The sequence below is a fragment of the Bos grunniens genome, chromosome 5, assembly GCF_055505025.1.
Source record: "Bos grunniens cultivar Pamir isolate PY7600 chromosome 5, Bosgru_T2T1.0, whole genome shotgun sequence".
Taxonomy (NCBI): Eukaryota; Metazoa; Chordata; class Mammalia; order Artiodactyla; family Bovidae; genus Bos; species Bos grunniens.
Window position 1 is genome coordinate 78,592,755 of NC_141169.1, and position 18,217 is coordinate 78,610,971.

General features: G+C 37.6%; 1 protein-coding gene across 4 annotated transcripts in view; it reads right to left on the reverse strand.

Moving 5' to 3' along the window:
- The window catches only part of BICD1 (BICD cargo adaptor 1), a 253,746-nt gene that overhangs the window by 70,369 nt on the left and 165,160 nt on the right, over positions 1-18,217 (reverse strand). For all 4 annotated transcript variants that reach the window (XR_015164115.1, XM_086401423.1, XM_086401422.1 and 1 more), the window contains exon 3: positions 2,640-2,792. Coding sequence is in view for 3 of the 4 variants with exons in the window: in XM_086401423.1 (XP_086257549.1) it covers positions 2,640-2,792 (153 nt within the window). In the remaining variant the exon portion in view is untranslated. The remainder of the gene's footprint in view (positions 1-2,639; positions 2,793-18,217) is intronic.

An 18,217-nucleotide genomic window follows, 5' to 3' on the forward strand; every position in this document is an offset into this window, starting at 1 on the left:
ACTACAGTGCTCTCACTTGTTAAATAAGCCAGAATGACCTTTTGCATGGAAAATGATTTTAAATTAATTAATTCAACACTTAATTGGGAAAATTACCATATTATATCTAGAAAATAAAATTTAAAAGATGCATATATTTTCCTGTTTTTTTTTTTTTTTTCCAACTTCTGAGTTAAGCATTTGATTTCCATGTTTCAATTACTCATGGGAGGGCATGAGTAAACAGTAAACAGTAATCAGCCAGACTCGTAGTACAAATTCCCATAGAAACGGCATCTGGGCTAATGAATCCTCACAGGATACCTTGGCAGTCTTTCAAGAATACCTAATACTGGCCTAAATTAACCTCCTGAGGACATCAGTCTACCACGTGCAGTGATGGGTTCCCTACAGTGCAGATGGGTGCTCTCACACTCCCGCCCGTGCAGAGAGCTGTGAGGGCTTTGGGGATCAGGGGAAATGACCACTTTCTTTGCACTTCAAGTCCTCTACATTCTTCATCAGTAACAAAAAACCAAAACAACAAAAAATACCTTTCTTATTTTAAGACATTTCTGAAAAACATTTTTTTTTTTTAAATTTTCTAATTTTCTCCAAGGTGAGCTTACTGACCTCAGCCAAATCAAGACCTGGGACCTCAAGTACTGCCAGCCTCAGCACACACAATGATTCAGTGCTTAAATGGAAAGGAATGAGGTAAAAACACATGGAATATACAGGTAACTCTTTTTTAATGGTCTAGAACCACCCTCTGCACTCCTTAGTAGACATCTTGCTCCCCAACATTAGGGGAAAGTGGCAATGATGGGAAATCAGATTTCAATTGTGTCAATACACGGATTTTTTTTTTTTCCTTCTGGATTTTACCATTCCCCTCTTCATCTTTATATCTATCAAAACCACACCATTGTCCCTCAGTATCCATAGGGTATTGGTTCCAGGAGCTCCCACAGATACCAAATTCTGTGGCTGCTCAAATCCCTTAGATAAAGCAGTCACAGGATTTGCATATGACCTATGCACACTGACACATCTTTAAATCAATTCTAGACTATTTAAAAATACCTAATACAATATAAATGCTATGTACCTGGCAGTGTAAGGCAAATTCAAGTTTTGCTTTTTGGAATTTTCTGGAATTTCTTTCTTTTTTTTTTTTTAAAGAAAAATTTCAATCTGTGGTTGGTTGAAACTGCAAACATAGACCCCATGGATCATTTGCATATGACCTATGCACACTGACACATCTTTAAATCAATTCTAGACTATTTAAAAATACCTAATACAATATAAATGCTATGTACCTGGCAGTGTAAGGCAAATTCAAGTTTTGCTTTTTGGAATTTTCTGGAATTTCTTTCTTTTTTTTTTTTTAAAGAAAAATTTCAATCTGTGGTTGGTTGAAACTGCAAACATAGACCCCATGGATCAGTATCCCAAGATACTAACTTGGGAAGGGAGAGAAGTGGAAGCATACATCTGGACTGACCTCCGAATTGACAGAGGACGAGAATCCTACCTTTTGGATTCTGAATTCAGCCTAGCACAGTGTCTGGTGCAGTTTGTTGACCTGATCTGAGAGCTTATGACAACATTTAGACCAGAATAGGGCTGTGGTGGAAAAACCACCTTTGAAAACACCTTGAAATCCAGCTTATCTTTGCTTAACTATCTATAAATTTTACTCATAAATAAATCCTACTAAAAGTACAGATTCAAGAATGCTATTACTAATAGCTATACACATATACAATACAAATTCGCTTAGTCGTGTCTGACTCTTTGCGACCCCATGGACTGTAGACTACCGGGCTCCTCAGTCCATGGGATTTTCCAGGCAAGAATACTGGAGTGGGTTGCCATTTCCTTCTCCAGCGGATCTTTCCAACCCAGGGATTGAACCCGGGTCTCCCACATTGTAGGCAGACGCTTTACCGTCTGAGCTACCAGGAAAGCCCACTAATAGCTATAACAAACCACAAAGCAAACTGATCAGGAAAATTAAATGATTACGTTTTCTAAGCCTCATTACTCACAAAATTATTCAAATGTACACATGCAATCTTTTTTGTCAGGTTACAGCAGAACAAAGAAATTAGGCATCTTCTTTTTCTTATAATGTTTTTCTTACTGATTTACGTTTCATTATACCCCTCCTTGCATGGTTTGAAAACAATTTACGAGAGAGAGAGTGAAAGAGATAGATTGCAGGGAAACTTTAAGCTTGTATTATAAGTTTAAAATAAGGTTTTTAATAAGTTGTCAGGTTAGATTAATTACAACACATTTAGCTTACTCCAGAAATAAATTAACATATAACTAAAGAATAAAGTAAATTTTTTCTATCCAATAAAGTTTTTTTGGTAATTATAGTACTTCTAGGTTTGCCTTTTAAATTTTAGCTAAAATAGGAGGGTTGGGAAATTTCAGCACATAATTAATGTTGGGAGATTGAGGCAAACTTCAACAGTTTATTTTCTGATAAAGTCTCCCATATTCCTATATGATTTCCTTTATAGATCAGAATTTTAGTATAGAGGCTTAAGAAGGTTTAAGATTTAAGATTAAGAAGGAAGAAGATTTAAGATTTCAGAAGGTGTGAATCCATTTGGAGTGCAACCAAAAATCTTAAACCTCACCTGGTTCTGTTTTAATGTGGACACCAGTTTCTGCAGCGTGATGTTTTCCTCCTCTAGTTCAGTGTAGTCCTGAAGGAGACGGGCCTCTCGGAATTTATATTCTCGGATTTCATCCTTCATCCGTATTCTTTGTAGCTCCCCCATCTCATTGTTCTGAAACAAGAGAATAAACAGTAAATACAAAAGTTTCTTACAATAGATTTTAATAAGTGTAGATAAAGTCCTGGTAGTTAATAATAATAAAAATATCACATGGAGTGTAAATTGGTATTGGTACCATCTTTTTTTGAGTAACAATTTAAAATCTGTCAAACTTTACAAGCACATACACATAACCCAGCAATTCTAAAATCATTCTTAAGCATACTTTCTTAGACATAAACGAAAAGAAAAATACAGTCATACATACTTACACAAAGAATAGGAAAAGTTTAAATATTTGCTAATAATAGGGAACAATGAAATGATCATGCATCCTTTAGTGGAAAATATAAAATTATTTAAAATAATTTATTTGAGAAAAAGGAATGAGTAGTAGTTTTATGCACTAAAATGGAAATTTAGCCACCATATATTTAGAAAATTATAGATTAATATGCTTCCCAAGTGGCACGGTGGTAAAGAATCCACCTGTCAATGCAGGAGATATGGTTTGATTCTTAGGTCGGGAAGATCCCCTGAAATGGGAAATGGCAACCCACTCCAGTATTCTTGAAAGGAGCCTGGCAGTCTACAGTCCACTGGGTTGCAAAGAGTCAGACACGATTGAACATGCACACATGTGTGTGTGCACGCACACACACACATACACACGCACACATGCATAAAACCACCAATTTTCCTAACTTTGATGGGGGAGTCCTTCTACAAGTTTCAAAATCTCCCAACTAAAGCCACATGGCCTAATTCTGCCTTGCTCCAGCTACCCTGGCTTCAGCCACAGAAACTTCTTTCTGCTCCCACAAGATGTTGAACTTGGCAGCTCATTCCTGCCTTCAGACTTTTGCATTTCCCCTCCCAGACTCCCTGCCTCCAGATCAAGGTGCCATGAGACTCTCTGACAATGTGGTGAAGCTGACAGACCACTTCTCAGAATATTTTAAAGGGCACTGAAAGAGTTCAGATCTTCCAATGCCAAAATATGGCACTTTGGTATATTGATCATTTTGAGCTGAAGGCATTTGACAGACAGCAGATTCAGGAAGGGCTCTCTTCCCTCTCCTTTTCTACATAAAAGCTGGACATGAAATTTCCCTTGGAAAGGTGCCTTCTTTGTACTGGAAGAGAACACTCATCGCCAGAGACTGGGAGTCAGTGCCAAAATGGACCTGTGCAAACAGACCTACTAAAATGATCTCCCATTAGTTCCGTCTATTTAGTTCCTAGTCACTGTCCCATGATATACTACCCCCCGTCCAAGCTCCTTTGTCTTCTCATATCCCCATAATTTATCATTCTTTGTGCAAAAAAGGTATATAAGTTTTTGGGCCTAATGATTTCTGGCCTTCATTTTCCTTTTGAAGACTCCCATGTACTTGTAAAAAAATTCAATACATTTATATACTTTTTTTCTTGTTAATCAGCTTTATGTCAATTGAATTCTTCATCCTAGTCACAGAATCTAAGAAGATAGATGGAAATTTTCTTCCCTTACAGCATAAAAGACAACATTATAAAGGACACTGACTATGTTAAAATTAAGTTAATATAGTATTTTATAAAATTATGATATGGTAATCAGGTAGATTATTTATGGTAAAAAGAAAGTGTTAGTTGCTCATTCATGTATAACTCTGCAACCTCATGGACTGTAGCCCACCAGGCTCCTCTGTCCATGGAATTCTCCAGACAAGAATATGGAGTGGGTAGTGATTCCCTTCTCTAGGGGATCTTCCTGACTCAGGGATGGAACCTGGGTCTCCTGCATTACAGTCAGATTCTTTACCATCTGAGCCATTAGGGAAGCCCCAGATTATTTATGGTAGTGGCCCTCAATTAATCATACTTTCCTGTGGTCACACGCAGTACAGTCTCCTTTCAAGTCAACCCTGAACTGGCCTACAGAATGCAGTGGAAGCCTTAGCCTTAAGAGGCCTTGAAGCTATTGTTCTTCCTCTCTTGGAACTCCACCACCACGTGAAGAGGCCCAGGCTAGCCTGCTGGAGCATGTGCCTCAGCAAATAGTCAGCACCAGCTGCCAGGCATGGGAGTGAGACACCTTGAATTCTTCGGCTCAGATGGCTGCCAGATGATGGCTGCCACATGAGTGACCACAGGCTAGTTGGTAAGAACTGCCCAGCTGAGTACAGCTTGAATATCTGATCTACAGAATCATGGGGTATTATTTTAAGCCCTTAAATTTGGGGTGATTAGTAATACATAATTGACACACTAATACATGTGACTCTTTATTAATGGAATGTATAATCAGATCTAGTGGTAGATCTAAGAAATATATTTCCAAAGCAATGATGATATTTAAAGAGTCTATAATATGATGTGGTATGAAAATATACAAAGTAACGGTGTTGCTAATGCTACTGAAGTTTGTTGCCTACATTCAAACAGAAGAAAACGTTAAATTTTAGTCTGAGTCTAGAGAAAAAGGAGATGTAATAATTTTTCCCTCCAAGTTTACAGGTCTTCTGCATTTGATCCACAGATTCCCTTGACCCAAGTTAGGAAACTTTTCTGCTTCTATTTGTCATTTAGGTCTCAGTTCAAATGTTATTTCTTCACAGAGGCCTTCCCTGAACAACTCCCCCACCTCTGCCCTTCAGTCTCCCATATTCTTACATGATTTCCTTTATAGATCAGAATTTTAGTATGGAGTAGATATTGAAAAAATAACTGTTGAAAGAACAGCACTAAACATTACTTGAAATTAGTAATTTACATACCTTTTACATTTTTAACATCTGAATATAATCAATCTTTTCTATAGTGTTGCTCATGTGTCCCTAATACCTGACATATTTTAGGTCTTTATAACCATGGAATGAATAAACAGGTATACAAATAGCTGAAAACAAGATCTAAAAAATATTATTGTAGGGATTATGGTTTTCTTCTGGGTTCTTAGAGCAGGGAACAAAGTGAGAAAACACATTTTCAAATAAACATACCCAAATCTGTGAAATCTGTGAAATGCCTTGACTTGTTACAATTCTTCAATGTACTGTCCAGCTATTTGGAGGCAGAAACATTACTTTATTCCCTGCTCCTTGAAAAATACTTTAAGCATATATGTTCAATAAGTATAGAATGAAAAACAGTAGAGTTTGGTGGTAAAGCCAAATTACAATATTTTATTAAATTCTTTTATTTTGTAGAAATAGGAAATCTTAATATTTTTCTGTATCTTTAAAGGTTTACCATTAACTGAATGATTTATAGTTATTTAGTTCTCCTCATTTATATGCATGAACATATGAGGAAGCTAACAAACTGGATGCTAGTCATTTACATAAAATTATAGACAAAAATTCTATAAAATGTGACTGTATACAATGTAAATATAATGCCCAGGAAATCTAGCTCATATAAACTCAGAATTAACCGTAAAATCTTACATAGTAAGACAGTAAATGTAAGGACAAATTTAAGGCCATGGCAAAGCTAATAAGGGTCACCAACAAATAACTCATAAGACAGCGAATGAAAACTTCTGATGTTAATTAAGGAAAAGGAAGAGCTTGGTGTGGAGACCGGTTAAATTGAAAGACTTTCTAGCAATAAAACAGACATAAGACCCAGAGGAAGAAAACTGATCTCATTTATTTTGCTAGAAACTCATGTTTTTTTGAATTGCCACAGTTAAATTTTCAGGCAATGCTTCCACAGCAAATTTAAAAATTTGCTATGTTTGTTTTTTGCATACTCATCATCCACTCATCACTGACATTTTTTTTTTCTTTCTGGGATAAGATGATGCTGAGCTCTACTAAAAACCCTTATCAAGAATAATTAGAGTGAGGAAACTAAAGCATGAGAAAGTAGAGAAAATGGCATAACCAGGGAATACTCTAGGCTTTCACCTCCAAAGACCTGAGCCCCAGCCTCTTCTCAGAGGACAGGGGAGTCCCTGAAATGTTTGGGGTAGACGATCCTCATGGTTTGCATTGCACTTGACTGTAGCAGCATTCTGAGGGTTTTCTTTTGATTAACGTTAAGAGGATTTCTTTTTGTGGGAATAATAAATTCCCTCTACTATTGGCCAGAGATATGAAAATATAAGCACTTATTACTACACAAAGGCTAAAAAAGTGTAAACACTAACAGTGCCTTCCAGGTCTATAGCTCTTAGCTTTTTATAACTTAATTATATTCATTGTCATATTAGATCTCAATAATAGCTTGTGTGAGTTGGGTGACAAGTTCTTGCCCACAGCTTACTCATCTGTAAATTGGGCATACTAATACTTAATATTATATGGTAGTTATGAGAATTTAATGATATAATATGGGGAAATGAGCAGAGATGCCCAGCACACAGAAAATTTCCCTAACAGTGGAATATGTGCTTCTACAGAGAGACATTCACATCTAAAGACTGAGAGCAATTATTATTATTTCTAATTACTCCTGGATGAGTCAGGGGTAGCTTTATAATGGACATAATATTTGACTAGAACCTTGAAGGACAAGTAGAGTTGACTAAATGGTAAAGAGGTGGATGAACCCTTCCAGTTCAAAGTAAACTTTTGGCCAAAAGGAGAGTATTATTTGGTTGAGGACAATACTAAAATAGCCAATAGCCAGACTGAGCATTCCTTAGGGCACCAGTGAAGCTGGAGCACTGACAGAGAGAAAGAGAAGACAGAAATTCAGGAAAATCTAAAAAAGCTAATTATTTTCAGCTTATGTCTACATTTGGTGTTATTTCATAAAATAAAATGTTAAATTACCATCTAGTGTGGTTAACCTATGAGGTAGTAGGAGGAACCAAAATATTTTCATTACTTGGAATCTTTCAAGTTCTTTACTAGGCTGTGGTTTAGGAAATAGGGCAGTTTGGTATGGTTGGTGCAAAGTAACGAGATAGACTTTGCAGGAAGTTCTATATTAAACAAAGGAATTTGGGGAATCATCAAAGTCTTTTAAACAAAGTCGTCATGTAACAAGACCCATGTCTTGAAAAGTCACTCTGAGAGGTGGGAAGGTGGACAGGAGAACAAGCTAAGCCATCCCCTAAAAGTCAGCATGAGGAAGAGGATAAGGAATATTGAGGAACATCTCAGCATGAACAAGACTTGGGCACTGACTGATGTAATAATAAATGAAAGAGGAAGAAGAGTAGAGTGAAAAAACAACGGCCTAATAAGGATAACAGAACTGTAAGAAAGGAAGAAATTTTACAACAAAGTGAACATGAGAGTTAAAGACTTGTCTTCTTAATAATTACATGTAATATTAATTTGGGTAGTCAAACCAGGAATTTCTGGATCTGTGAGCGGAGTGAGGAAGACAACTGGAGAGGGGAAAGAATGGGATATGCAGTACTGACTTTCTTACTTCTCTCCCATAGAGTTGCTGCTGATGGGGAGTTCTGGCACTTCAAGACCTTAATATTTATTTTCCTTCTTTTGGCCAAAAATTAACTCTTCTCTTGCTGGTGAGAGGAGTGGATGACAGTTCTTGCCTGACCTCTCATGTCCTCAGCTTAGGTGATTTGTTCTCTGTCCCACATAATGAATAACTTACTTCCTATTTTTCTAAATCATCTCCAGTTCTCCCCAGAGGAAAGACATTCTTCCATCAAAGTTTGTTATGCTTTTATCTCCAATGTTCTCATTATCTTCAACCCTGTGTTTTTACTTCCTTCTTTACCCATGTTTGATTCCACTATTATCACATACTGTCTTTCAAACACATTTTACTCCCTTGCATCTCTCTCTCTCGAACACAGAACCCAACTTTCTGCCTTGTTATGCCCAAAGAAGGACAGAACTGGACAAAATACAGATCCATGCCCTGTGGTTTCAATTACAACTCATGAAGAGGTAGTGGGATGTGGTGGTGAAGGGCCCTGACTCTGGACCAAACTTTCTTGGGTTCAAACCCATGCTTCAACACAGTAGCTTTGGTCAAGGTTACTAATTCTCTGTGCCTGTTTCTTTTCCTGTCAGGGGAATAACCTCCATCTGTTAGGTGGATCAGAATGGTGCCTGGTATGAGTGGTGGATTAAAAAAACAAACCAGTTCTGAATCTCTCAAACAAGCCTTCAGTTCAGTTCAGTTCAGTCACTAAGTCGTGTCCGACTCTTTGCGACCCCATGAATCGCAGCACGCCAGGCCTCCCTGTCCAACTCCCAGAGTTCACTCAAACTCACGTCCATCGAGTTGGTGATGCCATCCAGCCATCTCATCCTCTGTCGTCCCCTTCTCCTTCTGCCCCCAATCCCTCCCAGCATCAGAGTCTTTTCCAATGAGTCAACTCTTCACATAAGGTGGCCAAAGGACTGGAGTTTCAGCTTTAACATCATTCCTTCCAAAGAAATCCCAGGGCTGATCTCCTTCAGAATGGACTGGCTGGATCTCCTTGCAGTCCAAGGGACTCTCAAGAGTCTTCTCCAACACCACAGTTCAAAAGCATCAATTCTTTGGCACTCAGCTTTCTTCACAGTCCAACTCTCATATCCATACATGACCACTGGAAAAACCATAGCTTTGACTGGACGGACCTTTGTTGGCAAAGTAATGTCTCTGCTTTGAATATGCTATCTAGGTTGGTCATAACTTTCCTTCGAAAGAGTGTCTTTTAATTTCATGGCTGCAATCACCATCTGCAGTGATTTTGGAGCCCCCAAAAATAAAGTCTGACACTGTTTCCACTGTTTCTGCATCTATTTCCCATGACTTGATGGGACCTTAGGCATTCTTTATTGGTCATTCATAAACATATCCACAGTGTGGTAAGTTCCCAGCTTCTCTCTTCCTACGATCAGTCTCCTCTATCCTGAGAATCTTGCCTCATGTTTACTTGGGTTGGGGGTGGGACAGAAGATAAGGAGGTATGGTTCATATTCCCATTCTCATTACTTTCTTCTAAGCTACTGTACACAGTTTAAAGACTAAATCCAGTCTTAAAGAAACTCTAACTTTTACATCCATATTTCAATTTCTATAGTCATGATTTTTTTTTCAATCCGTTCCAATGAACACTGCATCTGCTCTTGTCAAAGTCATCAATAACTTCCATGTTGCCACTGGATTTGGGGGCCATGCCTGTGTTTTCCTCTCACCCCACTCCTTCAACAGCGTTTACCACTCCCTCCTTTCTGAAACTCTTTCTTTATGCTATTGGCTTTTCAGACATCTAAACTCTAATCTCACTGGCTGTTTCTTTGCAGTTCTTTCTGACTTGCTCTTCTCCTTCTCAGCTCAACCTCTCTACTGTTCAGTGTACCAAATCTATACTGAGCCCCTCCCTTTTCTGACTACTCTCCAAAGGTAACCTCATCCAGGGCTCTGGCTTTAAATATACCACCGATATGCTGATGACTCTCAAATCCCCACCAGGGCTAACAGAACCCTACGGACCTGATTCTTGCTTACTTAAAGTGCTCATCCTATAGCTTTCTCCAACAAACACATCATGCCCCTGCTTTCTGAGCTTCTGATTTCCTAACCATCTCAAGCTGGGTCCTGCTTTAGAGTCCTTGCACCAGGTGTCTCCTCTGCTTAGATTTCCCTCTTTGTTCACACTTTTTTTGGTCTCTTTATTAGGATCCCAAATGTCATCTCCACAAGAGACGACCATTGAATCTAAAGTACCCAATAGCTGCCCAGTCACACTCACATAACCCTGTTTTAATGGTCTGAAAAGTGTTTATCACTATTTATTTGTTTTCTGGGTATTGGTTATTTTTCCTTCACTAGATGTCAGAAGGACCAGATGTCCTTCACTAGTTTTCAATAATTGGTCCCCATGTACCTCAGAACCCAGGGAAGTACGTCACTTATGGTAGTCATATCCCACAGCTCAGACTCATCACTTCCAGCCTGGGGTGGATTGGTGGTAATTGTGAAGAAAGTTGGGAAGTCTTTGAATGGGTGAACTTAGCTGGGTATAGCCAAAAAAGTACAGGTATATTTGTACATTTCATATATGTGAGTTTATAGATTGGAAAAAAATGCTCATCTACAAAGCAAGCCACAGGTAAAATTCTCCAGTGTTTAAAAACCCTTTTAATGACATCCAATCCATGTATATTTATACTTTATTCCATCTCTGTAGAAATTTGTAACAAGAAAAGGGTTTGATAAACATCTATAGATGTAGATGCATAGGACTGACACAACTTATTATGTAATCTCTCTTAAGAATGGGTATAATCCATGAGGGACATTGACACTGTGATGTCTTTGTGAGATCAGCCAATAACAAGCTGATAGACAAAGAGATCTTTTCCCAAAATCACAATAAAGGAAGACCAGTTGCTCTATCAGGCAGTCATGTGGGCTTCACAGTCTTCAGGAGAGCTATCAGTGAAGAAAACGAGATGACCAGAGCACCATACAGACAGCATCTCCAGGTACAATCCCGACTAAACAACTGGGAAATAGCTAGGAAAAACAAACAAGGTGAGTCTGAAATGTGGCTTAAAACAAACAAGCTCAGTGAGGAAAAAAAGCACGTAACAAGATTTGCCATGGCTGGGGAAGAGAAATAGAGGAGAGGATTACCACTTTAGGACAGCATTGTCCATTAGTGAGATCCACATGAGGCTAGTTCTGTGCAGGGTTACTGGAATATTAAAGTTACACGCATCTTTTTTCTGCTAGACTTCTCAGAGCCCTTGATATGCTAACATGCATTGAGACTTTCTAAGAGTAAGATGTGATATGTAGCATTTGCTAAATTTTTTTGACCACAAGATCTTTGCCTTTTAAAAGGAGCATTTTGATCAATCCACAGACCAAACCACTGAAAACTGTTACACTAAGGCAGTAGAAAATGACAGTACCTATACAGTTGAGTGGGGTAAACCACCAAGCTCTTTACAGCACAACTCCAGATTCCTTCTAATTGCCAAGCACTGAATGGATCATCAGATTTAAATAATGGAGATTAAAAGGAGAGGAGTGAATAGGTATGAAAAGGGGTGAGACAAGATGATCAAGTATACAAGAGTAATATAGCTATAACAAAGCAAGACTCTGTAATCCTCACTTTGAAAGTACCTGCAAATCTTGTTCTGAAGAAAGTGGCATCATCAAGAGTTATCTATTCTAGATTGAATTTGAAGCAATATCAGCATCTTTACCAGGGGATATCAGCCTCCATTAGAAGTCAAGGACCAGCCATCTCACAAGCAATTCACATTTCAATACCTCATTTTAAACATTCTTCTTAAGCAAAATCTCGACAGCAACATAAAATCCACCTTTTTAGTGTAAACATTTGAGATGGCACAAAATAAATAAGAGATGACTGATTTTCTTATACCCTGATTTACCATTTTCTCCTTCTTTTACTTGTATAAAAGGACATTAAAATAATACAGATATTATTTTAATAGCTTAATAAACATTTACATTGCATCTTAATTGGGTGGAAGATGTGTTTTACAGAACTTTTTGTGTAAAAATTTTTTTGGTATCAACTTTATTAAAGATGTAATTCACATACCTAAAATTCACTCATTTAAAGCATACAATTCAATAGTTTTTAATACAGTCACAGAGTTGTGACCATAACCACACTCAATTTCAGAACATATTCATCACCGCAAAAAACAAATTCCAGGGACTTCCCTGGCAGTTCCAGTGCTGAGGACTCTGCGCTTTCACTGCTGAGGGCACGGGTTCAATCCTCAGTCAAGGAACTCAGATCACAAAAAGCTGTACAGTGAGGTAAAAAGAAAAAAAATATTCCATGTATTTTAGCTATTGCCACTCCCATCCCCTCTAGCCCAAGGCAACCACTAATCTACTTTTTATTTGCTTATAGTCTTTTGAGAGACTATAAAATATTTAACTGCTGATAAAATATCTTTTTTTTTTGCAAAGTTGATATGAAACAGTGCAGTCCTTACCCCTCTGTCCCCATGTCCTTTGCCTGCCTTTGTCTGTAGAAAACTTTAGTCAAAGAATAAGTTTAATCAGAGAAATGAAAAATACAGAAACAAAGGAAAACAGTCAAAGGAGACCAAATAATAATGTAGTCACTAAGCATAGTCAAAGACCTTTAGTTCTTTCTCAAGGGTTATAGATAATATTCTGAGCCATACCCTGTGAGCTGTCTTATAGATACTAAAACACCAGGGGGAAGAAGTTAACTATATAATAAACAGACTGTATCCACGACATCAGCTGCCACAATTCTGAGAACTGACCTCAGAGAAATGGAAACAAATGGACCTGAAACTGAAGATTAACTGTACCTAAACAACCAAGATCATGCTGGTCAAGCCACAGATGATCAGTTTGAAGATGACTGTCAGAACTGACTGTACTGTTTCTGCATATGTCCCCTCCTTCTGTCTATAAAAGCTCTTGCCCCAGTGGCTGCCACTGGGGGGAAATCAGCCTTTGGACAGATGTCCGCCCTCCTCCCTACACCACCTGGAGGCATCTGAAATAAAGCAAACTTTCCTTTCCACCAACTTGGACTGTCTATTGGCTTTTGAGAGGTGAGCAGCTGGACCCTCCACATTCTTTCAGTAACAGATAGAGTTTTCCTGCAGCATGAATACTCCACATGATATCAGCAAATTGTGCTGATATCTGGCAGTGTTCAGTATGATATGGACACTGGCAGTGTCCAGTACATATCAGATCCAGTAACAGAGATACTATGTTTCACAAAGTAGTATGCTCATTTGAAGTTCACTCAAGGAACTGTTGCTGCTGCTGCTGCTAAGTCACTTCAGTGGTGTCTGACTCTGCTGCTGCTGCTGCTAAGTCGATTCAGTCATGTCCGACTCTATGCAACCCCATAGACAGCAGCCCACCAGGCTCCCCTGTCCCTGGGATTCTCCAGGCAAGAACACTGGAGTGGGTTGCTATTTCCTTCTCCAATGCATGAAAGTGAAAAGTGAAAGTGAAGTCGCTTAGTCATGTCAGACTCTTAGCAACCCCATGGACTGCAGCCTACCAGGCTCCTCCATCCTGTCAATTACTTTGTAATCAGTGAAAGTGTGGCTTTGAGAGGTGGGTATTGCAATCAGGACATACTGACTCATTTTGGAATGAGCTTTTGCAGATATTAAAATACTGGGATCTTTTCTTCTTTCCATACTCAAACTTGAAGTCAGGAAACCATGATCATTTCCCAAAATAGTCTAGTTACCTCTTACTTACTACTTTGGTTTTTCTTTTTAAAATTTCTCTTTTTTTTAATTTAACGATGCAAAACATCATAATGAATGATGGTATGACAGTTTTCTTTTCTGATAGTATCTCCTTATAATTATGAATATCCATGCTGCCCTGATTACACAATTACTGTAATAATTTATTAAATGGAAAAGGGAAATTTAGGGAAAGGGAAATGTACACTAAACAGATTTGAAATTTAGATTGTGCAATAAACATCAAGGCTCAATTGACAGATATTCCAGAGATAGTTGGATCTCTAGCACCTCACCTATTTCACCTCAACTTCACAGACTTTCTTGTGACATTGCTGTAAAGAATAGAATCAATAGTTTCAAAATCACTGAGTATAATAATTAATTTTAGTTTCCATTTCCAAGGGAACACCCTATATAAAGATTTTTAATGAGAAGAAAGACCATGAAAAGGAAAGAAGTGAACAAAAGTGGAAGTAATGGTATGTATTTAAAACAATTTTTAAAAATAGCAGTGAACACTGAAATAAAAAATTAGAGGAATGAAAAAGAAGAAAGGATTGAAAAATGACAAAATGTGAGATAAGTATCAGGGGGATAAAATCCTGAACAGAAAGGGAGGTATTGATGCAATTTATAACTTGATTGAAAGATACAAGTTAACACTATTTTTATTTATTCCTTAAGTATGTGCATATAGTAGAGGCTGATTGATTCATCCAGATAGTTCTGAAACTTTTACAGGGTATCTGACTGGTCTGATTTACTTGCTTATTTTTGTTAATATGTGTGTGTGTGTGTGTGTGTGTGCGCATGCACACACATGTGCTTGGCCACTCTGCCATGTTCGACATTTGCAACCCTATGGACTGTAGGCCATCAGGCTCCTCTCTTCATGGGATTCTCCAGCAAGAATACTGGAGTGGGTTGCCAATTCCTTCTCCAGGGGATCTTCCCCATCCAGGGATTAAACCTGGGTCTCCTGCATTGCAGGCAATTCTTTACTGTCTGAGCCATTATAAAGCACCTTTATTACCCAGGAAACAAATAACCCAAACATTGGTAATAAAGAAGAAAATTTAAACTAATAGTGAATATAGTTACTCAAATGAAGTTTTCAATATATAGAATAGTATGAAAAATAACACCTTCAGAAAAACAACTATTTTACAAAGAAGTGGGTGGTAGAGTAAAAATAGCTCTGGACCTGGATTTGAATGCTAGCTTACACCAAAAAATTTCCAGCACTTTCAATTTTCTTACCTCTAAAAACATAAAAATAGCTCTCTACTTCACTCCAGAGTAGTCAGAAATAATGAGAAAATATTTCTAAAAGCACTTTGTAAATTGTAACGAGCCATCCTACATCCTTATTAAGAGGTAGTTCTTTTATCGGGGAGCACATATATACCTGTGGTGGGTTCATTTTGATATATGGCAAAACCAATACATTATTGTTAAGTTAAAAATAAACAAATAAAATGAAAAAAAAAACAAAATAAATGGTTTCTCAAAAAAAAAAAAAAAGGTCAGTTAAACGCTTTTATAGAACAGTGTTGGAAATTCTTCAGAATTTCTTTATCAATCACCATTTGAAGATTCTTAAAAAAAAACCCATCAACATGTAGATATGCTTCTAGCTCATCATATGAATAATTTAAAACGAGGAGATACTGATTTCAGACCCAGAAATTATAAAAATATATGCAATGAATAAAAATCTCACTCTCAACTTTTTCCATCCCTCCAACCTGCTGTTCTTAGTATCTCATGTATATTCGCAGTTTCTTTACATTTTGCTTATTTCAAACTGTATCTACAAAGCCAACTTGTTCCCACATGAGAATGAACATGGTTAACATAATTATATAATGGACTAATCATGATAAAATTATTTATATATATGTATGTGTGGCATATATATACATATATATCACATACACATTTAGTGATATACATACATATCACTAGAATCCGTATCTCGTATAGCATTCTTCAGTTACAAGCTAGAATTTATTTATTTAATAAGCACTTATATAATGTTTACAATGTGCCAAGACCATTCTAAGCACTTCAGAAATATAAAACTTTTTAAACTTTTAGTCTCCATAACAACTCTATGAAGTAGAGCCCATTATAATCCCATTTTACAGCTAGGCTAATGGAGGCATGGGTAGGTTATATAATGATTTCCTCCAAGTTCAAGAATAAGTGCAGAGTCAGGAGTTCAATCTAGCTCTAGAACATGTATTCTGAACCATTAAAATCTGCTTTCTTCTTCTTTTTAAAAATGATGTTTTTTAATGTGCTGCGCTGGGGTCTTAGTTGCATGCTGTATCATTAGTTGTGACATGTGGACTCCTAATTGAGGCATGTGGGATCTAGGTCTCTGATCAGGGACTGAACCTGGGGCCCCTGCTGGGAGCATGAAGTCCCAGTTACTGGACCACCAGGGAAGTTCCAAGCCTAAAAATGGCTTATTAAGTGAACTGTTGCTTGAATGGCTTATGATGGCTATTATGAACCAGATTATTGTAAATTCTCTAGGATTTAGTTTCCTTCTATGAAATAAGGAATGAATAGAAATTCAAATGCCTCAGTAAATTTGCTCCATTTTATAACGTTAGTGGATACTATTTCTGAAAAATAAATTATTTTATTATTTTCAACACATAACTTCTTGCAAAGAACTGATTCTAGAGATAATGATGTAATAGTACCAAGAGATGCCCAAGTTTTGACCATTCATTGTCTATTAAGTTTCAGAGTAAAACCTCTGACTGCTAAAGCAAAGCCATAACCTTGACCCTGACTGTTACAGTGTCTCCAGAATCTTTCCCTTCCGAAGGCTTTCAATATTCTGGGCATGTGAGTACTATAGGCTAACTAATACTACAGGAATTCTGCTGTATATGTGCTTATTAAAATGTAAGTTCAAAACCCTGAAGTATCTTAAGATGCCCGGCATTCTGCTTTTCAACATTTATATTAAAAGTCTAAGAAATTCGAGATATATTTTTTTAGGTAATTATTAAAGGTGACCAATTTGCTACCATTGCAATCTACATTAACCTTTCGAAAAGATGTCTCCTTACCAACATCTTCCTGGTACTGGCTTTTCCTTTTGTTTTGAAATAAGTGGAAACTGAACTTGGGAAAAACCTAGAGAAAGGAATTTTGCTATGGCAGGAGTGATAACTTGAGAGACAGGTGAAGACCTAGGTAGTGAAATTTAAAACTGGTAAGGTCCAGGTGAGAGGGAAGCAATACTGGCAAAGAATATGGCCTATTGTGTAAGGTTGGGGTTAATCGGTAGTTAAAGTTCACTCTTTGCTCATCTTCAGAGACCCCAGACAACTGCAACTGACCCTGGCCCCTAATAGGATGAACTAGTGACTAATTAGTGACTTATCAGTGACTTATAATGTGCTGCTTAAACCTGAAACTCCCTTGACACACACTCTACTAGTTTGTCTCCATTACTTATAGAACATTTATAAGCTGACGATTGGTACTTGGCTCCATAGGTTATACTGTCTAATTTTAGCTATTTATGAGCAGGTGGGTATAAAAGACTCTTCTGTAAAATTATATGAAAACAGGTATCGCGTGTGTATCTTAGTGCTTCACAACCTGAAAACAAAACACATCCAGTGGTATTAAGAAAGGGCCCTGCAGCTGCGCTGGAAGTCTCAGACCTCTGACTGTTTCCTCTCCTCTGCTGTACCTGTTCTTCAGTTGATCAAAGCTGAGGGAGAGCGGAATAAGTCATCCCAGTATATGCCACTTTGGAACGTGGATTATTTTGAGCTGAAAACCATAGGGATCCAGCAGACTTAGGAAGAGCTTTTAATCTGCCTCTTACTTGTTTAAAAGAATTTAGATCGAGGGCTTAAATCAGGAAAACAGCTATTATCAGATATAACTTTTTGTATCAGAAAGACTTGTCTGCATGGTGCAGCAAACATTTGTTCATCAAACATTTGCTCTTCTAATCTTCTGTGAATTGTCTTCCTCCCCTTTGAAGTTCCAGACCCATAATTCCTCCTTCTGAGCTCAGGATGGTACAGAAGCTTTGATTATCTGGCTTCCAGGGAGTTTCATATTTTATGGCGTCTCCTTATGTCTTTTTTTTTTTTAGGGATGATCTTGATCACTGCCTGCTGTACAATATCACGAACCTCTGTCCATAGTTCTTCAGGCACTCTGTCTATCAGACCTAATCCCTTGAATCTACTTGTCACTTCCACTGTATAATCATAAGGAATTTGATTTAGGTCA